Source organism: Vombatus ursinus, unplaced genomic scaffold (assembly GCF_900497805.2).
Source record: "Vombatus ursinus unplaced genomic scaffold, bare-nosed wombat genome assembly UNPS02014768.1, whole genome shotgun sequence".
Taxonomy (NCBI): Eukaryota; Metazoa; Chordata; class Mammalia; order Diprotodontia; family Vombatidae; genus Vombatus; species Vombatus ursinus.
Window position 1 is genome coordinate 23014062 of NW_020954546.1, and position 26935 is coordinate 23040996.

General features: G+C 48.5%; 2 protein-coding genes across 7 annotated transcripts in view; both read left to right on the forward strand.

The window, feature by feature from the left end:
* PITPNA (phosphatidylinositol transfer protein alpha) overlaps positions 1-4532 on the forward strand; it is a 37841-nt gene extending 33309 nt beyond the window's left edge. The window contains exons 11-12 of the mRNA XM_027861649.1: positions 409-476; positions 1833-4532. Coding sequence (XP_027717450.1) covers positions 409-453 — 45 coding nt within the window. The 3' untranslated portion in view covers positions 454-476; positions 1833-4532. The remainder of the gene's footprint in view (positions 1-408; positions 477-1832) is intronic.
* A 1266-nt stretch (positions 4533-5798) lies between these two features.
* Positions 5799-26512, forward strand: INPP5K (inositol polyphosphate-5-phosphatase K). Of its 6 annotated transcripts, none has more exons than XM_027861854.1 (14): positions 5835-5930; positions 6172-6735; positions 6898-8352; positions 8512-8619; positions 8958-9066; positions 12521-12637; positions 12926-13101; positions 13647-13758; positions 14915-15024; positions 22165-22351; positions 23297-23434; positions 23725-23808; positions 24089-24193; positions 24447-26512. In XM_027861854.1, exons 3-14 carry the CDS (start codon positions 7868-7870, stop codon positions 24510-24512), a joined length of 1797 nt encoding a protein of 598 aa, XP_027717655.1. In that variant the 5' UTR covers positions 5835-5930; positions 6172-6735; positions 6898-7867; the 3' UTR covers positions 24513-26512. The 6 variants fall into 6 exon arrangements, with proteins under 6 accessions (XP_027717660.1, XP_027717655.1, XP_027717659.1 ...); XM_027861856.1 differs by lacking the exon at positions 5835-5930 and having other exon boundaries at positions 6479-6735; positions 6898-7049; positions 7977-8352; XM_027861855.1 differs by lacking the exon at positions 6172-6735 and having other exon boundaries at positions 5837-5930; positions 7977-8352.
* The last annotated feature ends 423 nt before the right edge of the window (positions 26513-26935 follow it).

Consider the following 26935-nt stretch of genomic DNA (forward strand, 5'->3'; position numbering starts at 1 on the left):
GGGGCAGAGGCACACGTGTGCAATAGATAGCTCAGTAATGTGAACGTGACCGATTTGGAGGGTCTAAGCAGAACTCAGGAGAGCTCCCAAGGCAGGAGCTTGGACACCTCCCTTCACCCCTAGGACCCCTGTGAGAATACACAGAACGTGGCTTGGGGGTTGAGAATTGGTGAGCAGCCCAACTGGAGAGACAGGAGCCTCTGGTGGAGAGGGGCTCTGATAGATGTCCTTGGTAAATGCACCATCCCATTCCCAATTTCTCAGCTTGTCCACAAAACCATTCTGCCTCAGTTATTTGACATGACTGAGCCTTTATCAAAGAGCCTGGAAAGGGTGAAGGGGGTGATGTTTATGGCAAATTTCTATCAACAGCTGAGATCTTTTTCTTTTCGTCCCTCTCTCTTCCAGATGAGAGAAAAAGACCCTGTGAAAGGAATGACAGCAGATGACTAATGCCATCCCTTCCCCTCAGCACTGTACGTACCAAGTTTTTTCGTTCTGCACATCATGGAAGCTAAGGTTCAAACCTGAGGTTTTAAAGGCCTGACAACTCTTTGGGAAATCAGATAAACTTCCCTCCTAAAGCAGCAATGGTGTGGTTGCCAGACTGGCAGCCCACGCCTCAGATTTCATTGAAAATGTTTATGAATTTGGGGATTTTTTTTTTCTTTGAGAATCACACAGGAATAGTCAAATACTGGGTAGTCGGTGCATGATAGAGAATGGACCAGAAAAGAAACATTAATTCCAGCCTGCCTCTATGTTGAGAAACCCTTACCACTTCCATCCCTCCTTTCTCAGATCCCCCCAGCCTGCTAGGCCCTCCTTTGGGGTCATCAGCCTATTCTTAGGTTGTTGTCAGGAATACCCTTTACCCCTGAGCAAGGTAAAAGCCATGATGTTCAGTCAAGTGTCTGGACCATTTCCAGCATCCAAAAAGTGTCACTCCCACCCTTTGTCTTGGGAAATTATCTTCGGGAGCATTCTGTGACATTTTCTGATGGTGGCCCTGACACCTGTCATTTCACTCCTGTTTGCGGACCTTGGATTCAGCCTAAGTAGTTCCCTCCATCAGTCTGGACCTTTTAGCCATTTGGAAGTAATCTGTCATTAGAGTTGGGAGCCTGAAATAATGGATAGAGAACTGGCTTGAGGGGCACATCCTGACTGGGTGACCCCGGGCACATCACTTAAGCTCTCAGTGACCCAGCAACTCCCTAAGACTGCAAGTTCAAGGGAGGGTACTGGTGTGCATTAAAGAAGTACCCTACAGAAAGCCCCCTCCACTGATAAAATTAGAGGTCTGGTAAAAAATAAAATGAAAAAAATCTGACTTGACTCCATAGAACCACGAAAAGATTTCTCAATAGTTTCTGCCCTTGTTCTGTTCTGTGACTCTTCCCGAAGCCCCTTCTAGCTTTCCCCTACGTGAGTGGCTCTGACTCTGGTAGAGACCCATTTCTCAGAGTCAAAGTTTCTTTATTGAAAATCTTACTTTGTTCCATGATCCAGTTCAGCGCTGCTAGAAAATGATCAATAAGACATGCCATCTTCTCTCACTAGGAAAGCTAGGGGCCTAAGAGAGGGGACTACATACCTTTCCCCTTTGTCTCTCTGCCTCACTGTCATAGAAGTGGCTTTTCTGGGGGTATAAAGACTGGGATCTTAAGTGTATGGTATAGGGTAGTAGTCATGGCCCCTGCATGGGCCAAGGCTGCAAGTTAGCCTGGTAGCCCTTCCTCCATAAGCTGGAACGTCCACTAAAGATGTTTTATGGTATACTTGTATTTTCCCTTGCTGCTCCCATAATAATTGTGTTTTTTTTCCCCTAGTTTTGCAAGACAGTGGTCAGCAGGAAGGCCCAGCAGCTCCACCCTCCTGAGTGACAGGCCATCTTCGGACCCAGCCTTTCTGTGCCCATTCGACAGGCGATTTCCAATCCCTTGTAGCTAACTCTAGATGCCCTTTAATATTGTGAACAAATAGACCATTTGGTATTATCAAGCACATGTGTGCGGACGCTGGCGCCTGTGAGACGTGTGGCGTGTAGGTCTCTGGATTGACAGCTCCTCCCTCCTCTCTCCATTGTGTTCTGACCCATTTCCATGTGGCCCTATTTCCAAGTGACATTTTTAGCTGAAATAGCTGTCTTTTGTGATGTGATTTCAATGATTTAAGTTTGTCTGTTTTAAACCTGGGATAAACTGAGGCCTTGTGTCCTGGCCAGACCCTCATGATTTTGAGTGCTAACCTGGGGAGAAAGAAGCTATTGGGTGGATTGATCGATTTTTCTTCTCCTTTTCCTTCTCCCCCAGCCCCCACTCCACCCCTGGTCCCTGGAATGGCAGTGCAGCTTCAAGACTTGTAACATTTGCTTCTGGCATCTCAGTATCCTGGTGCTTCATCCCAAGGGTAGCCAAGGCTTAGCCAATCAGAGTTTAGGAACAAAAACAAGCCCAGCCCTCAGCACCAGCACTTGGAATCCCTGTCTTTGGAGACACCTAATAGCTTCCTAAACCATGCTGAAACTCACTTTGTCTGCATCTGTTTGCAGAGCCCATAATGTCACTGTCAAGTCTCTATAGCTAGAGGGGCTCTGTCCTATTTGGCCCTTGTAACATCACCTGTGATAAGTGACCCCTTGGGGTGCTATCTATGCCTGTGCCCTGCCTCTCAGTCAGGCTGGTGCTTCTGTTGAGCAATAATCCCATGTTCTCTTGGAGCCCTCTTCCCTGGCTTTGAGACTGGCTAGGATGGAAGGTCCCAGTCTTTTCATGCTGCATGCAAGAAGTCCCCTTTGCCCAAAGGTGAAGTCCTCTCATCGTTCAGTTTTGCTGGAGAGGGATTAGGAAAAGGCCCGGTCTGTAAGGCCGGGTCTTTCATTTGCCCATGCTGAGCTCTGCTCTAGACAATCCCAGAGGGTTCAGAGGGATGCTTCTATCCAACAGTCCACCGGGGCGGGCCTGGGGAGGAGCTGTAGCTTCTAGCCAAGCTGGCCTTGCAGGCAGCGCCCTGACTCAAATTAGCCAGCTGCTGAAGGCCCCTCCTCCTCCTCCTCCTCCTCCTCCTCCTCCTCCTCCTCAGCAGAACCTGAGAGGACTCTTACCCAAGCCAGGGGCATGTATCTGAAGCAGCTGGGGTGTCAACATTTCTCCAAAGCTGCTCAGATCATCAGTGTTCTAAGGCCTTGCTGCGCTGTGCTCGCACTGCCCAAGAGAGAGGCAAGATTCTCGGCAGGAAGGAGGTCATTTGTCCTCGGGTCTCTGGTAGTTTGCTTTGCCTTACTCATTTCTAAGTGCAATAAAAGGAGTGTAGGACTTCACCTGTGACTCTGGTGGACCCTTCTCTGGGACCCTTCTGGGGGCATGGGGTAGGCAGACCCAGAGCCAACTGAGTTGAAGCATGGACCCTGGGTTTCTAAAAGAGAGTTACTTCTGGCCATTATCAGGCCTCCCGTTGCAGACACTTGGCCTCTCAGTGATCACCCACGTCCAGCAGCCTCCTCGTTTCGGGTCCCCTGGATAGGCAGCAGGGGCATTGCAATTGGTCGTTTGTGCTGACTACACAGGGAAAATGTCAGTGTTGCCCTTATCATTCTCTTGCTATTAGCCATATTTGTGCTTAAACAACAGTTTTCTTCTCCTGCCTTCATCTGGAAGGTAGAGTCTAGACATCTGTCCGTCTGGGAAAAGACTGACATTCAAAGCTAATGAATGTTTACGCAGTTGTAGTCAGGAAAGGCACAAAGGAGAAAGTCCTTCCAATACCAGTCTCGCCAGCTTCTAAATAAGATCAATGCACAGAACTTGAGATCCTCCTGAGATTTTTGCTTTCTTCCTACCTCCTCCTTGCCTGCACCCCGCCCCCCCTTCCCATTTTAACCCAGAGTGAAAGCGTTCAGAAGACCTGAGCTGGAAAGACCCTTAGAATCCCCCCTGATCTTGTAGTTCTGAGCATCAAGGGAGGCCAGGGCTCACCCTCCAGATGATGGTGCTGCTGCTGCTTCTGCTGCTGGGTATTGGCGTTGGCTTCTCTAAGACACTCCCACCCCCCACCTCTCTCTGCCCAGCCTCCCCATCCCCTTGGCCCCCAACCCCGCTAGCTAGCTCTTAGAGGGGCCCATCATCATCATGGGAGGCTTGGCGAGGGTGGTGTTATGCCTGAGGATGCACTCTGGCTCCAGACGTGCTGCTGCTATTAGATTTCCAGCATTGCAGTCCTACAAGACCATCCTCGGTAGGATAGCTCCAGGACTGGGTGCTGGGCTCTGGCATTTCAATGGAAGGGAGGTGTGCAGTGAGAATTTTTATCTCTGACACCCATGCACCTTCCTGGGTTCTTAACTGTCCCTGCTGGGACCCCTGACATGTTTTGATTGGTTCCTAGTGCTATTCCTTTTACAAAAAAACACTTTGTAGAATTAACTAGATTACCTTGTTGTTTCTTTAATGTGAGTTTGTGCCTTTTTGTCTCCTAATCTTCCAATACAGGTATATTGGGGAAAAAAGTCTAATAAAATCATAGACACAGCTCTCTGGAGTCCAGATTGTTGGTGTCCTCACATGAAGGTTCCTGTAAATGTTTTGCAAAGGAAATACATTCAGAATCATTTAAACTCCTAACAAGCAAAGGTTCCCGATAAAATGTGTACGCGTTGATTTTTTTTGAAACATGATCCTATTTTTCCATTTGATTTACATTATGGATTCAAATATTTATTTCCGATTCTACTCCTACTTCAGGTAGTAGTGGCTTCTATGATTTTTTTAGCTGGAGTGTCTCTTTACTGCTCCCCCTTGGCAAAGTAGTTGATGTGAAAACACTCAATTTGTAGCAGAACTATTCATTTTTAAGGCACCCAGTCCTTCGTAAAACAGCCCCTAATTTATTTGGTTGTGACCTTAAAGATATTTTGGGATAGGCAGTGTATTAAGGTAAGGCAAAGGCTAGGGTTATTTCAGTTTATTTACTGCTTAGTTTCTGTGATGCCCAGGTTTCTAATTTGCAGCAGAGAAGGCCCGTCCACTACAGCAGGGCGGTAGAGGCGAGGGCTCCCAGGCTGGAAGAGCGGGGTGGGGGCGGGGGGAACAGGGTCAGCTGGGGTGGACAATGGGGGTACGTGCGTCCTGAGCGGGGATATCGTCATGGGAGGAGGCTGGGCGGGGAATACACGAGCACCTGTTATTAGCAGGGACACTCCTCCCCCTCCCCAACAGCCGGGGCCGAGCCACAGCCCAAAGCCACCCGGCAGTAACGCTCCCAGGCTCACAGGGGCGCCCTAGGCCGAGGCTGGGCAGCGCCGGAAGCTGCCGCGCCCCGCCCCCGACTCTCACGTTTGAACGCGCGGCTCGCGGAGCATGCTGGGAGCTGTAGTCCGCGGCGGGGAAGACAAGCTCTGCGTTCTGGGCCTGGGGGAGTCGGTCCCGTGCCGGGAGAACGCTGGCGGCGGCTGTTGCGTCGTATCTAGGTGACAAGGAAAGGTCCGCCCCTTTTCCCAGTCCCCTCCCTCCCCTTCCCCGCCCCAGTCCCCCTCCCTTTTCCCCAAGTCCCGCCTCGGCCTCTGGTTTTGTGCTCTCCTGGAAGCCCCGCCCTCTTCCTCGGCGCACCCACCCAGGAGTCTCCGTACGCCCAAGGCCCGCCTCTTACGGAAGCCTAGGAGGAAGGGAAACAAACAACAGGCGAGGCAGAGAGAGAGAGAGACGCCCTCGGGGACCCGCCGCCCACCCGCCTGCCAGCGCGGCCCAGCCGGCTTGGCCCGGCGAGGGGAGGGGGGCGTGGGAGTAACGGCCGCGGCCTGGGCCCGGCCCGGCCCGGGATCGGGGAGGCTCGGGCTCCGGCTTATCGTGGGCTCCTTCCCTTGTCACAGACCCCTTGGCCGCCGTGGTCATGGATCGGCCCGTCAAAAAGATGAGGCACCTCAAGAGGCTCAGGTGAGGGGCGGGGGCGGGGCGGCCTTCCCTCCCCCTTCTCTCCACCCCACCCCCCCGCCCCCCGAGGTTGGCGAGCTGCAGAATTAATCCTAAGTAATCCTCGCTGTCATGGGTGGGGGGAGGGGAGGGGAGGGGAGGGGGCGGGGTGGCCCAGCGTGCACTCCCCCTGCATCCCCCCCCACTGCTCTCCGCCCCCCCTAAGAGGTAGGTACTGGGTAGGCATTCAGATCCCATTTTACAGATGGGGAAACTGAGGGGCTGGGCCGCACCCCCACAGCCGGCGAGGGTCTGAGGCCGGATTGGCCGCAGTTCTTACTTCATTCCCGACTACACCCCCCCTGTTCGCCTGTGCCGGCCCCAGGGAGATCTCCAGAGACCCCTGTGGCTGCCTCCCCTGGGGTTTTTTCTCAAAAGCTCGGAGCATTAGCGGATTCTAGGAGGCTCGGTGTCAGCCCCAAAGTGGAACGTCGGGGGAAGGGGGCTTTGGGGGCCCGGGCATCCCCGATTCCGAGGGGGTCCATCGCCGAGGACCGTTGTGAGTGGGCCGAGCTGGGTTCCAAAGCTCCCTATACACGGGAGAGAGTGGCCCCGAGCCCCCGGGCTGGGAAAGCGAGTCACGAAGCCCCCCGGGAGGAGAGACCAGGAAGGGAGCGGTCCTGGGCCCCCCAAGACCGGGCCAGAGAAGAAGGCTAAAGTTGGTGTCCCTGCCCCGGGGGTGGACGCCAGGGGGAGATCTTCAGCCGGCCATCCAAGCTCAGCATCTGCCAACCGCGTGGGGAAGCCTCTTTATAGGTGCTAGGAGGAGGTAAGGAGGTTGACCCAGGGCACCGGAGATTTGTCAGCAGGTGCCAGCTTTCTTAAAACACGGAATTTAAGAGAGCTGATACTTGGGGGGCAACTAGGCAGGCTATGTCCTTGCTTCCCATTTCTCTGTTTTTGTTTTTGTTTTTTCCTTCCCTCAAAAAAGCAAAACAGAAAAAGGAACTCACCAAATTACTCTGAAGCCTGAAAAGACGTGCCTTCCGGGCCCACTGCCTCTCCTCTCCCTTCTGCCTCTGCAGTTGAAATGCCTCAGCCAGGCTGTTGTTTGTGAGCCTGCTGGGGATGATTCATCTTACAGTATGAAGACCCTTTTTTAACATCAGAATTGTTTGAACACTCCTACGTGGTAGTAATTATACTATTAGTAGTCATTGATTGGGAAAATACATAATGACATAAAGCTACTATGAATTCAGCAATACTTTTTAATGAATTATTTTATTAATCACAACAGCATCAACAAACATTGAAAAAAATTGCACATCTATGTACAGTACATTTATTCAATCTGTAGAAGGTATATTTATGAATTTGCAGGTGAATTCAGGGCCCCTTTGCAATAACTCTATGGAACTCTCTCCCCCTCCAAGGGTCTTTGGCCCATGGGTTGACTTGGAGTTAGAAAGTAACCTTGGTCTAAGTCCCTCTTCTGCCGGTTTCCTGGCTGTATGACTCTGGGCAAGGTATTTAACCTCGCCCTGTTCCCATTTTTCCTTAGCTGTAAAATGTCAGTAACAGCAGACCTGTGAGGAAAAACTTTTATAAACTGTGAAGCAACAATATACATGAACTGCTATTACCCCTCCAAGAGACTTGTTTGTCCTGGCTGCCTTGTGGCACAGCTGGCCTAGGATGGGGCTCAGCCCCATGTCCCATGACAGCTCTGTGGTATGCTTCTCCTCATGTCCTTCTTCCCTTGCCCTAGGTTTCTCCTAAGCCTCAAAGGAAGGAACACCCAAAATCCCCTAGGATTGAGGGTGTATTCTGTTCCCCCCTAGGATATGTGAGGGATGGGGTAGGACTCAACAGGTGACTTTGCCCAGAGGAGGGGAGAGGTAGAAAGTTCTTTCGCTTGACTCTTAGAGAAAATCCCAGATATACCAATAAGTGTTCACATGTTTCTCCTTAGAGTTTTCAAAGACTTAGAAGGATTGACTATTAAGTCTCTTAAGAGAATGAATGCCCTGTTATTTAATATTTTCAATCTCTCTGGACTTTCCCAAGACTTTACCCCCCCAGTGGAAGCTGACTCAGGATATTCCTGGGAATCTTGGTTCTTGCTGGGCTCCCGGGACTTGTGGTGGCCTGTCAGTGACTGCTGCGTGGCCGGGTGGGTGGTGAGGCGTATGGAGAGAGAAGACGGCCCATCTTCTTCTTTGCCTGACTCTGAGACCTCACCGTTGTCCCGGGATCGCTCCCCCAGCGTGAGCAGCACCAGTTCTGTGGGTCACACGTCCCTCCGGCAGCGAGTGGCGCAGCTTCTGACCTGTGTGGAGGACATCAGCTCAGATGAAGAGATCCAGGACGAGATGGCTCGAACACTGGATCAGGCTTTCCTGCTCTGGGGGAAAAGGCTGAAGGAGAAATGTCTGCAATTTAGGTCTCATTTTTCTCCCAGTCAGATGTAAAATCTTCTCATTTCTTATTCTGTCCTCCTAACAGCTTCATTCACCTAGAAAGACCGTTGATTGGAGGCCAGGGCCGCCCCTTGTTCCCTGCCCTCTCATTTTCTGGAGCCTCACTGTGCATTCATCCACAGGTTGCATGTCATGACCTGGAACGTGGCGTCTGCTTCACCCCCGACCAACGTCAATGACTTGCTCCTGCTAGATAGCGAACCTTTGAGCATCGACATGTATGTCATTGGGTAAGTTTCTGTTGGGAATCACTCTTGAGATTCGTCCTGAAATCGATTAAACCTCACTGATCGATTGGGAGTTGGGGTAGGATGACAGAGGAGGACAGCAGAGGAGAATGAGCCTCCACAGCCCCACTGTCCCATTTGTCCTTATATTCCACCGTCATCTAAAGGCAGGAGCTTTCAGCCTCCTTTGGGGTCCAACTGTATGTCCCTTGCCCTGGGTCAGCTGCAGCAAGGGGGAGAAATTTATCGTGAGCAGAATCAGGGTTCTTGGCTGTTACTGGGTTTTCGTAAGGACAGGGTGAAGTTTCAATGGCAAAGACAGTGACCACTGGAATGGTCAGTTTACAGGAAGTAAAGTCTGGCATCATCAATTACCTTTCTGAGTTGGCGTTTGAAGACCCATGGAGCAAGCTCTTCATGAACGTGCTTTCCCCTCTGGGTTATATAAAGGTAACTACTGAGTGATCCTGGAATTTGGCTTTGGGTGGGAGGGAAATGGACTTGGAAGGTTAATGTTCTGCACTGGCTTTTCACCTGAGGATTACCCCCCCCTCCCCAATCCTTTCAGGTTTTGGTTTGTCTGCTTCCCAGCTAGTTCTGAGATAAGAAGCCAGGAAGATCTGTTCCTAGGAAAAGGTCCCTGGAAACTTGGTCATATACCAACCCCCGCTTAGGTAGAGAAATGGCTCAGTGGGTGCTCGGGCCCCTTTTCTTCACCTCCTGGCTCCCCTGTTCCTCTGTTGCCTGGCCCAGACTGAGTGACTCGGTCTCAGTCTCCCTGTTGGCTGCCATAGAAATGGCATGCCAGCAGCACCAGCTGCAGACTTCTCCTTTTCCTTGTAAGAGTGGGGACCATTCCATCCACCTCTGCCCAGGCAGCCTTAGTGCTTGGGGCTGGGCCATGCTCCGGACAGAAAAACTAGGGCCGCCCAATCCCTGCCCCACCCCCATCCTCTTGCATGAGGGGTGAAGCCTGTGGGCTGTACTTTGTGGACTCTGTCTCTCTCAGTGTGGGGTATTGTCCAGGGTCATCAGCTATTTCTGTCTCTTCAGCTTGAAAAACACTTCCCTTTCCTCTGGGCATCCTCTGGAAGCTTTTGTCCCCAGTAGTGGCAGGAGGAGACTCTGGCTCTGTCTGGATGACTCCTGACGTCCACCCTAAACACCGTGTCTCTGCGTCTCCCCGATCGAGTGGGTGGGGAAACAGATGAAGAGAGGGCTGGCCTTGTGACTCCAATGAGCCATCAGGGCCTTTGGTGCCTTTCCTCACCTTCCCTGGCCTACATCTCTCATGTTATCTTCTGTTTACTTCAAACTCTAAACTTAGACTTCCCTCACGACCCTGGTGCTGATCCTCCCTGCTATGTAAGGCTCTTCAAGTCTTATCTCAGTAGGTACTGGCCAGGTCCGAAGGTCAGTTTGACCCTTTGATTTTAGGAGGATTGGGAGAGTTCCAGGATTAGGCATCAGATCTCCTTGACCCACTTGTTCTTTCTGCCCCACCCCCCCCAGATTCCTTCTCTGACACCACCCCTCCCAGGTTGCCTGGTTTGTGCACCAGAGGGTGGCACCTCAAGCCAGGGGAGAATCTGTACCAAGGCTATTACACTGGTGCCAAAGGGGGCGTAGATCTCATGCTGTAGGAGATGGAGCAGCCCAGAGCAGGGCTGAGGACCTAGGCTAGGCCTGAGCCGGTCCTGGGAGAGACAGAGGGAAGTATAGGGTTCCTTTTGCTGAAAGGGGAAATTATCTTGGTGATTTCCTAAGGCCAAACTGAGACCCCCTGGTTCTTCCACTCATTTGACCTGAGGGTTTCTCTGATCCATATCAGAACCTCTTTATTCTCCTCCCTAGGGAGGAAATATTTCTCTAGAAAAAATTCTGGAACTGTGACCTGCTGGCCTGAGAGTGGGACGGGATTTCAAATTTCAAGCCTGAGTTTGTTCTTTATGCTGCTGGATCATTCTCAGGATCCTTCCCCTCCCATGCCAGTTCCTGAAGAATCACATTCAAGGCCAACCCCTTTCCAGTGAAGCCAATGCACTGTACCATCTACTAGCCTCAGCGTGGAGTTTCTTCCTGCCTTCTCACACCTCTCTTCCCTACTCTATTACCCTGCCCAAAAAAAAGGTGGGGCTAGTTGACCTTTCCCGTCCCTGAGTTGGCAGTAACTTGGTAAAAGAGCACCACTAAGGAAATGACTTCAGCCCACCGCATTCTGAGCACTGACCCCTGAAGGAGATAGGGTGTGATGTGGGCCAGGCACCAAGGAGGAACTTGGGGGAGACACCCACCTTCAGGTTACCTCTGCTAAGAGGTGGGGAAGAGCAGTGGGAGACCTGGAGCCTCAGCAGGAATTAGGCCACACACGCCATGGGAAGGTCAGGTCTCTTCTGAATGTTGTGGCCCTACTACTGCCAGATCTCCTTATTTCCCCTCTGCCTTCTTCCTGCTAACTCAGTCATACTCAGTGTTCTCTTTGCTCTTTTCTTTCTCCCAAAATTCAAAACTTCCCCTTGATGTCTCCCTATGATAATCACTGCCCCACCCATTTTCAGCTTGTCTGTCCCTGCCCAGCTCTAGGTACCTGCAAGGAAGCCTTTGTCCCAGGACTCCCACCCGTGTCTGCACTCAGCCAGGAAGGAGTGGCTACCCTTGGGGTGAAGCCAGGGTACAAACCTGCCAGCCCATTTAGGATTATCTGGAAACATCCTGAACCAAAATAGATTGTTAACTGGCTCTCACTCAGTTCTTGAATTCAGCCTGTCACGCATGCTCCCCACCAAAGTTGCTGGAGGTTCTTCTGAAATGTCCGCTTAATGCAGTGCCCTGCCTCTTTACCTTAGCCCGCTCCATTCTTGGGGGTTTCCCCACTTTGGTTTGTCTTCTACCTTGGAGCTCCCTGAACTCAGGGATCAGGTTTCATAATTCCTGGAAGGCCCCAGGACATGTTCCCGCCTAGGGGATTTCCTCCTCCAGCTTAGGGCTGAGTGCTCCGGAAATGGCCACTCAGAGAGTAGGTTTGAGGCCTCTGCTTTAATGCAGCTTTTTTTTTTTGAAGGGGGAGCAGAGAGCCTCCCCTCAGGCCCCCCAAATTGGCATATTTTAGCTGTAGCCCCCCCTCCTTGGGTGTCCTTTCCCTCATCCTAAGTCATTGCTATTTCCCATTTTGTGTTAGGTATCTCCTCTACTTTTAGCAGTCACACCCCCCCCCCAGCCTCCTGGACCACCTCATATTTCCTTCACATACCCCCAGACTGTATATTTGAGGAGCACCCCCATGACACTGTTCTCCCACCTCCCCCACAGCTGGGGTCTTAGGGAACATCAGAGATTCTCAGCAGTCTGGGCACACATTTTAAGGGAGAAGCAGCCCTGAACAGATCTCAGAGAGCTTCCAAGAGAAATGACAGATGTGACCAAGGGTTCTCTAGCTGGGCTTGGGGGATTTGGAGTCATTGCTTTCCATTGTTCCTCAGGATGAGCACAGATATCCACTGTCATGAATGGGTTTTGGTTTTTTTTTTGCATTTTGGTGAGGCAATTGGGGTTAAGTGACTTGCCCAGAGTCACGCATCTAGTAAGTGTCAAGTATCTGGTCTGAAGCCAGATTTGAACTCAGGTCCTCCTGACTCCAGGGCTGGAACTCTTATCTACTGGGCCACCTAGCTGCCCCATGAATGAGTTTCTTAAACTATTCCCTCTCCCTTAGGTCTTAGAGAGTGGGGTCATAGGCTCAAGGTAGAAAGTCAAACCAGACTAGACTCACCCAGAGATCGGCATCACAGTCTTTACCCCAGAGCTTGTGGGTGGAAGAGTGGTCATGGATGTGAGGGCGGAGCTGGAGGCCTTCGAAGATGTAGCTCTGAAATAACTGGGCGACCCCCCTTCCTCTGCCCCACAGGAGACCTCCATAAGGATGCAGGGGCTCCTCCTGCTGGTCTTTGTCAAGCGCCGGCACGTGCCCTTCATTTCCTGCATCTACACCAACTACACCCGTACGGGCCTCGGTGGCTACTGGGTAAGGCCAGGCCGGGGTTTGGTCTTCATCACTGAGTAGAAACGGACAAGAGATTTTGTGGTAGGACAGATAAACTTGGATGAAATGAATTTGCCAGGTCCTTCCCTGAGCCTAGCCCTGTGTAGTAGAGCCCCTTCACTTCAAACCTTGGAGGATTTGTCAAGATGGTGGACTGCCCCTCTGTGGTTGGAGCTTGGCCTTCCCTCTGCTGTCTTCCCTCTGGGAGAGGATCAGGGAGGAGCACAGGGGAGCAGGCAGGCAGCTACTGTTACCCTTCTGCCCTGACAGGGGAACAAAGGGGGAGTTGCCATCTGCTTTCGGCTATATGGCTATGCTATCTGTCTCCTCAACTGCCACCTGCCAGCCCATCTGTCCAACATTGACCAGCGGCTCAGCGACTTTGACAAGATCCTAGAGATGCAGAACTTTGAGAAACAAGACATCCCCAACATCCTGGACCATGAGTGAGTACCTGCAGCTTAGTCCCAAACCACCCTTCTGGTTTACTTGGGGTCCCATTCCCTACCTCTCACCCCCAAACCATGGCTGTGTCCATGTCTCCCCCGCCCTGAATTTTCTACCTCTGTCTAATACAGAGAAGAGCTCCATCCCTTATGAGCTCCTCTCCCTGAAGCAGGGCCCTGTGAACCCTGGCTAACTCAGGAATGAACCAGAGCTTCTGTCCTTGGCTAGGTCCTCTCTTCCCCTCAGAGGGAGTCAAGATTAGAGCAAAGTTATTTAACATGTCCCGCATCCCTCTGGCCTAGAAGGGCTGACAGTCCTTCTGTACATGAGGCACTTGGGTCTGTTGGCACAAAGCTGCTTTACCTTGCCTCCATTTTGGCGTTGCGAAGTGACTAGCTGTGTGTGACAGGGAGGTAATGACCTCTAGGTCTCATCTCATTTAGTCATTTTCCTCCATATTCATGATAGATGGCTTGAGCTGACGCCTCTAGTGGTGTCCACAGGCTCCATTTTGATGATGCTCATTCTGGCTTTCTCTCTGAAGTCTCCTCCTGTGGTTTGGTGACCTAAACTTTCGCATCGAGGATTATGGGTTGTGTTTTATCCAGGAATCCATCAACAATGAGGAGTACAGCATCCTCTGGAGGAAAGATCAGGTACTGAATAGGGAAAGAAAGCCCTTCATTGGGCTCTGAGCCTGGGACAAGGCCAGTCTGAAGGTGTTGGAGGACCAAGACATCCTTGATGGCCATTCGGTGGTTCTATCACCTTCATTTCCATGACTGGCACTTGGGAACCTATGCCCAGTCTTAGGTCCAAGAGATTGTTGGCCATGTGCCACTCCAGTTACTTTAAGAGTTGTCTAGAAGATTCATCGTTCTGTCCAGACTAAATCTGATGTGGATTGTCTGAGAGCTAGGAGGGGTCTCTTCTCTCACCAACTCCACCACACCAATGTCAGGCTACTTCAGCCACTGGCCTTTCTCTCCCTCCCTACCTATGTGCACCTGACTCCAAATACCTGGTTTCAGAGCTGTTGAACTGACTTCCCTTTTTCCCTTGACACCACCCCTAAGGCCTCTCAAGGGAATGTCTTTCCTATAGTGCATGATCCCCTTAACTCTGGGGAACTGCCCTGATAACTCCATCTTCCTTTCTAAGATATGTCAACTGTTTGTCCCCAGGAAAACATTCAGAGCCTCATCAGCTGCTTTTATCTGGGGCAGTAGATTGATTTTCCAAAGGGCCCCAGCTTCTTTTCTTGTAGAGACTGAGAGGGGCAATAAAGGAAGAAGTGGAACCACTTGAGAAATTTGGGTCCCTTCCTTGGCAGGGGATCAAATTTTATCTTTTTTCCTTTTTTTTTTTGTTTTTTTTTTTGGTTTAGGGCAATTAGGGTTAAGTGACTTGTCCAGGGTCACACAGCTTGTAAGTGTCAAGTGTTTGGTCTGAGGCTGGATTTGAACTCAGGTCCTCCTGACTTCAGGCCCGGTGCTCTATCCACTGCAATACCTAGCTGCCCCATTAAAGCATAAAGATTTCTTTTTTTTTTTTTTTTTTGGCGAGGCAGTTGGGGTTAAGTAACTTGCCCAGGGTCACACAGTTAGTGTTAAGTGACTGAGAGGGGATTTGAACTCAGGTCCTCCTGATTCCAGGACCCAAATGTTATCTTTAAGGTGATAACAGAGAAAACATGTTTAAGCATCTCCTTACCCTAATTGCATACTGAAGCTCTGGTGCTCGGCCAGTGCCCAGTTTTTGCATTTTTACAACTTGGCCATGTAGCAATGAAGGATCTTCTTCTCTCTGTAGCTTAACATGATTAAGAAGACAGATTCGCTGCTCCAGCAGTTCCAGGAGGGTCCTCTGCTCTTCCAGCCAACCTATAAATTTGACGTCAACTCAGAAAATTATGATTCCAGGTGAGGGGCCAACGGCAGGACTAGCTGTAGGAAGACCTGGCAGGGCATCATGTGGTTACCAGGGAGCTAGTTGGGAGGAGTGTCTGAGAGTGTTCGGAGGAGAGGGCTGGGGGATCCGGGCTGGGGAATGAGGGAAGCACAGGATAGGAGAAGCAGCCCCCAAAAAGAACTATCAAGGGAGCAGGAATAGAAATAATTGGCATCATTCTGGAGCCTTGCTTCCTTTCCATCTCATGAAGCAACAGCCTCCCAGGAACATAAGGAGCTGCCCCAGATTTATTCATAAGGAGAAGTGGAAGCAGAGAGAGAAGTCAGTGATATACAAAGGTCCCCAGAGGAGGGAGGAGGGAATGATGAAGCCCTGATGAGACAGTGAGTTAAGTCTCTCTAAGAAGAAAGTACATCTGGTAGACGGTCCCAAGTCACATTGTTGAACATCCATCTTGTGCCTGGCATCCTTCTAGGTGCTTCCAAAAGAAGTATAAGAACGAGAAACTGGTTTAGAATATTATGTATTAGGCAGTTCCAAAAAAGCGAAGTTGTAGTCATGCTATCAGACAAGACAAAAGTAAAAATTTACAATATCAAGAGAAGATGAGTGGGGACACTACATTCTACTTAAAGGCACTACAAAGAAACGATATCATGAAATGTGGCACTAAGTGTCATTGAATCTAAATTTATGAAGGAAAAACTTAACAGGACTGCAAAAACTCATCACCATCATAATTGTACTTTAATGTTCCTCTCAGAGCTTGATAAGTTAAACAGAAAAATAAGCACAAAAGGAAAATATAGAACTTATTGAACAGACTTTTGGAAAAGTTAAATTGGAAAGTCTTATGGCATCTTCTGAAAGGAACAGTAAAGAATATACGTATTTTTCAGTATCATGTGGTAATTTTACAAAAATAGACCACATGCTAGGGTACAGAGAAATTATAAATAAAGCTCAAAAGGCAAAAGGAGACTGGCTTGCTAAGGAGATGAAGTTCCCCTTATTTAGGGAGGGAACACTCATTTAAGGAAGGAGTCTCTAGCAGCCTAAAAAAGTTGATTTTTCCACCCAGATGCATTCTGGTGTAGTAGAATGAACAATGAACTTGATGTCAGAAGAGATCCTGGATTTGAGTGTGGGTACTAACATTTACTAGCTGTTCAACCTAGGGCAAGTCATTTCACTGCTCTGAGCTCAAAGATGATAATACATAGCATTGTTGTGAATATCAAATCAAATGAAGGATGTATCTGAAAGAATCATGCAAATATTAGGGGTTTTCATCAGTCCTTCACAAGTTTCACCCAGGAGTGACTTGTGTCCGTGCGTATGGTGTACTGGCCTGCAGGAGCAGCACTGTGCTAGCTTCAGGTAGTGCCAGTGCTCTGGAATGCAGTATATGCATTAGTGTGGTGGCGTGTCATTCCAGGGCCTTTAGTTTCTAATTCCCAGTGTGTAGGCAGAGTCTTTCATCATGGCTATACCAGCAGGTTCCTAGCCCAGTTTAAAGATAAGGGTGACAAAGTCACTTTGGACAAACAGCCAGTAGCTCCTGCCAGGCTCGTCAGGAGTCTGGGCCCCAGTTCTGCTGGTTAAACAAACAGAAGACAGGAGGGAGAATGAGGGCAGTAAGTACAGTGAGAGCAGGATATGGCTGCCATAACAGGTCAGAACCCCTTCCCAAGTTGGGAAAATGAGAGGGGAGGGCAGGAGCCATTGGGGAGGATTAGGGCATAGATCAGTTGGGTTTTGATGCAGAAGTCAGTAAGAGGCAATGTAGTTTTCTAAGCAGAGGAATGACAAGCATATTGTGGAAAGATCAATCTGTGTTTTTTTTATTTAAGACTCAGTCCTTCCCTTTTCCCAAAGTCATGAAGCAGCTGACATTTTTAAGCAGAATACATCTCAAATGAGAAGTAATGATGTTTTCAGACTTTAAAATCAATCCAGTTGTTACATTTGTGCAATAAATTTGGCTTTGGGCTTTTCTAGCAACTGAAAGAGGAAAAAAACATGCAGAATGACTAGTTGTATTTTTAGACAAGAGAAGCATTTTTATCTGCAGAAACAAAAGTCTTCCTGGAGCTAAACTTGAGCATGAATTCAATTGCCTGGCTCCTCCAAAAGATTAATCACCAAGTTGGAAGGGAGTACCTACTATGTGCCCAGCAGCTTTCTGAGTGTTACTTGTGTGAGGGAAGAAAGGTGAAAGCTTTTTTACAAAAATATTTATTATTTTTAACATTCTTTTCTTTTTCAATTTTGAGTACCAGATTCCCTGCTACCCACTGAAAAGGCAAACAATGTGGTATCAATTGTACACGTGAAATCATGTTAAACATATTTCCATATTAGTCATTTTGAAAAAAAAATAAAATTGTACTGCAATTTGCATTCCAAGTTCATCAGTCCCTCTCTGGGGATGGACAGCATTTCTTCATCATGAGTCCTTTGGAATTGTCTTGGATCATTGTATTGATCAGAGTAGCCAGTCCTTCACAGTTGATCATCATGACAACATTGCTGTTACTGTGTACAGTGATCTCCCATTTCTTCTCACTTCACTTTGCATCAGTTCATATAGGGGTTGCCAAACTTTTCTGAAACCAGCCTCGCATCGTTTCTTATAGCACAGTAGTACTCCCTCACAACCATGTGCCATAACTTGTTCAGCCATTCCTCAGTTGATCAGCATCCCCTTAATCTCCAATTCTTTGCTACCACAAAACGAGCTGTTATAAATATATGCATGTAATACATTGTGTGTGTGTTGATCTGTTTGGGATACAGACTTAGTAGTAGTATGGCTGGATCAAAGAGTATGCATAGTTTTATAGCCCTTTGGACATAATTCCAGATTATTCTCCAGAATTGTCGGACCAGTTCACTACTTCACCTACAGTTCGTGAATGTACCTATTTTCCCTCATCCCCTATAGCATTTCTGATAAATATGAGGTGGTATCTTAGAGTTGTTTTAATTTACCTTTCTCTAATCAATAGTATTTAGAGCATTTTTTCATGCGATTATAGATAGCTTTGATTTCTTTGTCTGAAAACTGCCTGTTCATATCCTTTGACCACTTATCAATTGGGGAATGGCTCTTATTTTTATAAATTTGATTAAGTTGCCTATATATTTGGGAAATGAGGCCTTTATCAAGGAAGTTTGCTATAAGAATTTCTTGACACTGCTTCATTGTCTGTGGTACCTTTTAGCAAGATGTAGTTTCCCTTGTCTCTTTCAATTAGATCTATTTTTGCTTTTTCTTTGTCTGAGATCATGATTGCTACCCCTGCCCTCTTCAGCTGAAGTATAAACAGACTCTGTTCCAGCCCTTTGTTTCAACTCTCTGTGTGTCTTTCAGTCCCAAGTGTGTCTCTTGTACACAATATTTGTTGGATTCTGGTTTCTAATCCATTTTGCTACCTGCTTCTGTTTTACAGGTGAGCTCCTCCCATTCACATTCACAGTTATGTACACTAACTGTACATTTCACTCCATCCCATTTTCCTCTGTTTATCCTTCTCTCTCTCTTTTTATACTAGCCCTCCCCAAAAGTCTGTCTTGCTTCTGACCATTACCTCCCCCAATCTGCCTTCCAAGCTGCTACTTGCTCAATTCTAATTTTTAAGGAATCGCTTTCTTGAATGAGCTTTTGTACCTCCTTTTCCATATGACCTACTTTGCTTTTAAATGTTTGTGCCTCTTTTATCATTAGACCAATTCTGTTTTTTAAGATGATATTTTCCCAAGTATTTTTGTGCCTCTTTTGCCATGAGGTCAGTTCTGTGCTAGGGACCAGGAATAAAGCAAAAGTGAAATAATCTTTGCCATTAAGGAGCCTACATTCTGTTGAGAGAGACATCATGAACACATACAAGGTGCTTCAGAAATCTTAGTGAAAACTAAAAATCAATGCAGCTAAAATTAGAAGAGATGCAGGCAAATGGTAAACAAAAAACCTTTTCAATAAGTTTCTCTAATAAAGGCCTCATTTCTCAAACACATAGGAAACTGACCCAAAGTTATTAGAATAAGAGCCATTCCCCAATTGATAAATGGTCAAAGGATATGACAGTTTTCAGAAGGAACCCATTCTATCAATAGTCATGCAAAATTCTCTAAATCATTGATATTTAGAGAAATGCAAATTAAAATAACTCATAGGTACCTCCTCATACCAATCAGGTTGATAAAGTTGACAAAAAGGAAAATGACAAATTCTCGAGAGGCTATGGGAAAACAGGTACATTAATGGTGACAAAGAATTGGAAACTGAGAAGCTCCCCAACAAGCAGGGCATGGCTGAAAAGTTGTCTATAAATGCGATGAAATATTATTGTACTCTAAGAAATGATGAAGGGGATGGTTTCAGAAAAGTCTGGGAAATCATGTTATGAACTGATAGAAAGTGAAGTGAGTAGAACCAAGAGAAAAAAATATATACGGTAACAGTATTGTAAAGGCAAACAACTTTGAAAGACTTAGGAACTCTGATGAACAGACTAAATAACCAGGTTTCAGAGGACTCTTGTTGAAACATGCTGCTGCCCACCTCCTGATAGAGAAGGGAAGGACTTAGAGGGCAGATTGACACACACATACACACACACACACACACACACACACATTTTTGAACACAGCCAATGCAGGAATTTATTTCATTTGACTACACACGTTTGTATCTGGTTTTGTTTTTCTTGCTTTCTCAGTGTGGGGAGGTGAGGAGGAAGGTTTGAGGAAGAGAATGTGGACCTGAAAATAAAATAGAATTTTAAGAAAGCCTTCGAGTCATGCTAAGATTTTTGGTCCATCCTGAATAAATCTGTGCAGAATAAATGCATGAGTGAAGACAGCTGCAGTTAGAGGAGTCAGGAAAGGCCTGTAGAGGTTAGTTAAGCTTTGAAGGAAATTATATATTCTAAGAGGTAGAGGGAAAGAAGTACACTCCAGGCAATGGAGACAGCTAGTGCCAAAGCATGGAAATGGGAAATGGGGTGCCGTGGATGAGGAACATCAAGGCCAGTTTCCTTGGTCCATCAAGCACATGAAAGGGAGTAATGTGTAATAAGACTGGGAAAGTAGGTTTGAGTCAGGTGCTGAAGGGCTCTAAATACCAAGCAGAATCATTATTATTATTATTATTATTATTATTATTATTATTATTATTATTATTTATCTTAGAAATAATGGAGTGTCACTGGAGTTAACAGGACAGGAGAGTAACCTTGGAAAACCACCTTGGCAGCTGTGTGCAGGATGGATTGGAGAGGAGAGAGCCTGGAGGGGAGGAGACCAGTCATGAGGCTCTTGCAATAGTCTAGAACAGGGGTAGAGAACCTGTGGCCCTGAGGCCACATGTGGCCCTCTAGGTCCTCAAGTTCAGCCCTTTGACTGAATCCAGACTTCACAGAACAAATATCCTTAATAAAAAGATTTGTTCTATAAAACTTGGACTCAGTCAAAAGGCCACACTTGAGGACCTAGAAGGCCACATGTGACCTTGAGGCCGCAGGTTCCCCACCCCTGGTCTAGAAGAAAGGTGATATGGTCTGAATTAGAGTGTTGGCTATGTGAAAAGAGGGAAGAGAACAGATGCAAGAGATGTTGTGGAGATGGAATCAGCCAAACTTGGCGACTGATTGTTATGTGTAATGAGGAAGCATGAGGATTCAATGGTTGCAAATCCTGGAGGTAGAGGAAGGATGGTGGTGCCCTTGACAAAAACTTAGAGATTATAAAGGGTGATGAGTTACAGGGGAGAGGGTGAGGTTAATGAATTCTGTTTTAAATTGGTTGAGTTTAAAATGCCTATGGATGGTATTTGTCTAAGATGGAAATGTCTAAGAAGTAGTTGGTAAGATGGAGCTAGAGCTCAGGAGAGAGATTAGGGCTGAATGTTGAGATCTGGGTAGATCTGGGTAGATCTGATCATTGAACCCAGGATGAGGTTACCCAGAAATAGGGTAGAGAGAGAAGGGAAGATGGCCTGAGATATGTGGTGTTGGGATGTCCTCACAATTAAGGGATGGGATGTGGATGATGATCTAGTGAAGGGGGGGGCACAGGGAAGAATTGGTAAGATAGGAGACTCAGGAGGGGAGCACTGTCACAAAAACTCAGAGGAGAGATTGTTCAGGAGGCGAAAGTGGGCAACAGACAGAAGTTGTAGAGAGGTCTACAAGGATCAAGACTGAGAAAAGACCATTGGGATCTGGTGATTAAGAACTCATTAGCGACTATGGAGAAAGCAATTTCAGCTGAGTGATGAGGTTGGAAGCCAGATTGCAGAGGGCTGAGAAGTGTGAAGAGAAGGTTGTGGAAGCAGTGAGTGTAGACAGCTTTTTCTAAGTTTGGTTATAAAAGGCAAGAGATAAAGAAGAGCTATAGAGAAGAAAGATGGAAGATCAGGAGTGGAGGATGGTTGTGGAGGGGGATGAGGGGATGGCACCAAGGGTGTAAGTGCAAGTCTTGGCCTTATCCAGGAGAAAGGTTGCTCCTTCATCATAGATTAGAGTAAAAGGGAGGGAATGGGAGATGATGTCTAAGGCTTTTGAGATGCAGGCTAGGGAAGAGGATAGCTCATAAAGAGTCACCTTTCTTTCCTCTGTAAAGCTGGGTCCTCTACTGAAGGGGTCAGGGAAGGGGAAGGAGGAGAATAAAAGCCTTAAGTAGCAGGAACCAGTCCAGTCCATCATGTCACTGTGGGCCAGCCCTTGATGGGAATGCCCATCAGGACTGGCAGCGTGTCTCCTTTCTGGGACTACTCTTGGTTCCCAGGGACAATGGATGCTGCTTTGGATTAAGAGAAAGAGATTTTGGAATTGCTTACTAATAGTTTCTGAGTCAGAATCTTTCAAATCATGTGATTCCATTTATTTGCAGTGTAGGAAAATCAAAAGGACCTTCATACTTTCTGACTTGCTTCAACGTAATTGGCCGCTGGTGGCATATCCCATCAACTCAGCTGTCCTTCCCCCATCCCTTGCCACGGGCCCCTTGTGCCTGATGATTCCTGTCATTAAGGGCCATTACAAACTCTGTTTAATGTAATTGGGATAGCCTAGCATTTCACTGCTGATGCCGTCACTGCTTAGCCACCCTCATCCTTCCTTTCCCCTTCTTCCTTATGAATCTAGTGAGAAAAGACGAAAACCAGCATGGACTGACCGCATCCTTTGGAGGATGAAGCGGGAGCTCTTAAATAACCCTGGGGACTCTGGGAAATGTGATCGCTTCTTCTCTCTGATATTGAAGAATTATGAAAGCCATATGAAATATAAAATCAGTGACCACAAGCCAGTTACAGCGACCTTTGAGCTGGAGGTGAGCCTCCCCCTTCACATATACCTAGCCCAACGAACTTGAGGCCCAGTCTTCGGTGGCTAGTCGAGATCCCAAAGAAATAGGCAAGGAGAGATGGCCATTGTCTTCCCTGGCCTCCTCCTTACAGATCCAGTATTCCCCATCTTCCCTCAGTGGTCATTTCTGGCTGTCAGTCTCAAGGGCAGGCCTTCCCCTACCTGTTGGCTGCTCTGTGAAGCAGGACTTCCTCCTCTTGCTCCTAAACTTACCTGCTCACATTTCAATAGGAGCCTACCGCATCCTATTGACCTTAATGACATAAGTGTCAACCACTCTCTTTGCCTTTCCCAATAGAAGAGTCTTTATTTTAGTTTGTGCTCAGAGCCAGGCTTCTTGCCCTCTCCACCAAAATAAAGCCCTGCAACAATTTTACTTGCCCTTCTCTGGAGGTATGGAAGCAGTTGAGGGCATAGTCTCTAATCCTGCAGTTTCACCCTTGAGTTTGGGAACACTTAAAACCACGTGGAAGGTTGATCTGAGTCGACATCTTCTCACCTCACTGGCGTTATCTCCCCCCAGGTCCTCTTGGGCCCCTGGTACTTCCTACCTACCCAGGTGCCCCTCTGTTTCTTCAGAGAACTGCCTCCTCTTTCCGTACCCAAGGCTCTTTCGGTGACTGGCTACCCTCCTTGTAAAGTGGCCTTTTTCCTAGTGAAACAGCTGAGAAGAAGCCCCTGGTCCTCCCTTGCAGGATGATCTGGTTCTGGTCAAACAGTGTGTTCTTGCCTTTCTAGCCAGCCAGACTCTGACCCTTTCTCAGGATCTCAGGGCACGAGGCCTTCCCATAAAGACCGTTCATGGAGCAGCCCCACCATTGATGCCCCTGTGCTGCTCTATAGAGTTCAACCCTGTCCCCCAGGTTAGGAGGATGCTTAATGATGAGAGCTTCGCTCCTGTCATGTCCAGCTGAAGTCCCTACTGTTAAGCCCACCGGTCACGTTGATTCCTGCGGGGCAGTGGATCACACCTTACGATTTGATGGTCAGCTACAACCAGAGCCCTGACTTCATCAGCAGCCCCTGGGACTGGATTGGCCTCCACAAGGTAACAAGTTGGAGGTGTGGGGAGAGTGCCAGTGGGCGTAGGTCAGCCAAGGCCTGGGTCTCTCACTTTTTCGACCTCAGACCTCCCTGGAGCGTGCTGGAGGTTCTGTTTGTGGCAGATCCAGGGAGATCCATCACGCAGTAGCCTTGGGCAGCCCCTTCCTGGCTTGAGTGTTTCCTTCCTGTGGAGCCTCCAGCATTGCCTGAGTGGGAAAGCCATAGGCCCCCTTGGCCATGAATAGGTCTCAGGCCCTTGACTAACCCCTGCTCTTGCCATGTCTTGACTGCCAGGTTGTGATACGCCATGTGAAGGACTATGTGAACTATGCTTGGGTCAAGGACAACTTGGTCTCTTCACGTGACGGGTGTCACCAGGTATCCAGGCCCTTCCCCCATGAGTGGCTCATGCTCCCTGGAACCCTGCCCCATTACAGGGCCAGTCTCCTTCCCCAATGCCTGATATAGGTGCTAAAGATGCACAGTTGGGAGGACTTAGTGAGCAGAGGGAAACTGAGGCACCAAGGGGCCAGATGCCTGACTCTGTTACCTGAGAGCCAGAGACTTTCCTTGAAAGGGAAGACTGGGAACTGGGCTGACAAATAGGTAAGTGTCTAGGCCTCTAGCTGACTCTCTCCATTTCCTTTCCCTCTTTCAGGTTTATATCAATGCTAGTGGTTTCCCAGAGGAAGGAGGAGAGTTTCTTCTCAGTTACTATAGTAACAACCTTCAGGCTGTAGTGGGGCTGAGTGAACCCTTCCAGGTAAGAGCTATTACTGGACCCTGAGCTGGCCAGAATGGGAGGTGGGCAAAGCAGAGGGAAGAGGGAGTTGCTTGGGTCTGGTGTTGGGGTCCACCAGTAGAGGTGGTAACATGGCCTGGTCTGTGGTCATGGAATTTCGTTCTGGGAGCTTTGGAGAAAGCCAGTTACAGTGAGGAGATTGGGATGGGGGCAGGGCAGAAACACCTCTCCCCCACCCTCAAGCACTAATTCACCATCTCTTCTCTCCTTCCAGATCCCTAAAAATGCCATGACCCCAGATGACTGGAGAGAAAAGAAAGGAGATCCACTGATGTATTGAACCAGGGTGAATGCCTAAATAGGGGTCACAGCTCCCCCAGATGGCTGTTGCTTGTGTGTCCAGCTCTCTCAAGATAGGGGCACCCCCTGCAGAGTACCCGCCTCCCCTAATCACCTCCTGGTTCCCCATTCAGGACTGGGATTAAGTTTCACTTACCAGGATACGGATGAGGCCAGCTGGTCCATCTGCACTGTGTACTCAAGGACAGTCAGCTGAGTGAGAGGGAGATTCTTCTACCCTCCTTCCACCCTCCTGCCCTGCCCTCAGTGGGGCTGCCAGCCACATGCCCCAGCTGGCACCTGCCCCACATTCCTGTGACTCCATCTCCAGGGCTCTGGCTGGCAGGGATAGGGAGATAGATTTGTACAGGATCCTCTGACCAGTTGGCAGCAGTCCTCCAAGTTTTAGGAGGAATCTTGGAATCTTGGCAGCATATCCCTCTTCCAGTGGCAGGGCAGGGGTGGCATAGTGATGGGCATGTGGTAATGTGCCCTTCCTTTAGCATGGAGAATTAGGCCTATAGCTTTAGTGTAGTAGCAGATTGCTAAGTGTCTTCTCGAGAGGGTCCTGGATCAGGAAGCCCTTTGGCCATGAGATGCAACCTGAGGTCATGGGGTGGGGGCAGTTCAGTCCATTCTGATGCCTCCTGCCCTTGGCTGTGACATAGCTGAGGCTCCAGCCTTCCCAGGAGGAGCTCTAAGACTTGTGGCCCTGAAGCCCATCATCTTCACCTTCTTTCAGCATTTCTGGGATACCTCACCCCAACAACTAGGTCTTACGAGCCAATTCCCATAGCACCATTGTTTCGCGAGATACTAGCCCACAGGAAACAACTGTGGGACCCCTCTGCATGCACTGGACAAGCTGATAGTTAAGGCCATCTGGGGATCTTTAAGAAAACCTTCCTCTCTAGGTACTGTCATGAAATTTTAAGTCATTCAACTCCACCCCCAGCCACGGGGGTCCATGGCAACTCTGCCTTAGTCTCCTAGGAAAGACCATCTCAGGGAGCCTGCTCGGTGACATCACTGCGGTTCTTTCCTCCCTCCTTCCCAAAGGCCCACGGAGGGGGTCGATTCAGTGACCGCGGAGCCCCCTTCTCCACAGAGAAGCTCCCGAAGGTGGGGCTCCAGGCCAGTGGCTGCTTGACATTTCCCCTTTGGAAGCCTTGAATGTCAACTTCCCTGTGCTTCTCCTGTCCCTGCCCTGGCTCCCCAGCAACTTGAGTCTGTGCATCTGTGTCTGTTATATTTGAGAATAGAGATGTGGCTTTTAGAGTGGCCTTGTGTGTTCCTGTTAATGTTGCTTGGAAGCACGTGCTCCAGTATTAGCAGGAGAAGATGAATGCAAGTCTCTCTGCCCTGGGGATCCAGTCCCCCCTCTGATTCCTGGGGCTGCTGGATCTGGATAGCCCAGGGCAGGGGAAATGGGGGTGGACTGGACTTCTGGGTCAGTCAGTCCAGAGGATCCCACTTAGTGGAGATTGAAGTTTGTCAGCTTCCAAATGATAGGGCTGTGGCTCTTGAAGCTTGGAAAACCCAGGGAAGTACTTATGGGGGCCAGAGACCCCCTGAATTCCACCTACTCCCACTCCCTAGTATCTCACTCTTGCCTTTAGCTGAAACACGCCGTTGGGGTTCTGCATTTGCCCCATGCCTCACCTTCACCCTGGTGGCCTCCTCCCATCGGAAGGAGTCATTTTCCATCATAGAGGCCCCTTGATTTCCTATATTCCCGTCTGTCTCTTCTTTATGCTCGATCTGTTGTGTCCTCATCTCCCCATGTCATCTCTCATGTTCTTCCACCTCATCCTTGAAATTACCTCTCTCCTGGATCTGACTCGAAAAAATCTCACCCTGCATTGTGCATTGGTTCCAAATTCCCAGCCCAGGCTGGGGACAAGGGGCAGGCAAAATGTTGTGTTGGCCAGAAGGGCAAGACCAGTTTTGGGAAAGGATCCAGGCCTCTTGGTCTAATAATAAATTGTTGTCATTTGTGTAGCACTTTAAGGTCTTAAAAAAACACTTTGCATACATTCTCATTAAAATCTACTCTCCCCTGTGATGAGAGGCCAGTCTCCTGAACACTTACTTTCTCTTGTCCCTAGCTATTCATGGGGTCGTAGGGTTAGAGTTGCAAGAGACCTTAATGAGGTAGTCCAGCCTTCTTTACAGGTTAGGAAACTGAGGCCCAGTTTAACATCTCCCAGATAAGTAGCAGAATGGGGATTTGGCTTCTGGGACTGTGTAGCTAAATCTTGTATTCTTTCCACCACAACATCTCTGCCTCTGTTTTACTTTGGTCCGTCTCATTGTTCGTAAGTTCTCCAAGAGATCCTGTGAGCCTGCTGGGGGGAAATGTCTAGAAAAATGACTTGCCCAGCCATCTGGCTAGTTTGTGGTAAATGTAAAACTCAGGAGTGG

Bases quoted from the DNA above. Each gene is read 5' to 3' on its own strand.
- INPP5K (XM_027861854.1), top strand. From the start codon at position 7,868: ATGTTTCTCCTTAGAGTTTTCAAAGACTTAGAAGGATTGACTATTAAG. The intron at 8,353-8,511 runs GTCTCATTTTTC...ATTCATCCACAG, and splicing joins GAGAAATGTCTGCAATTTAG to GTTGCATGTCATGACCTGGA. The intron at 23,435-23,724 runs GTAACAAGTTGG...CTTGACTGCCAG, and splicing joins ACTGGATTGGCCTCCACAAG to GTTGTGATACGCCATGTGAA.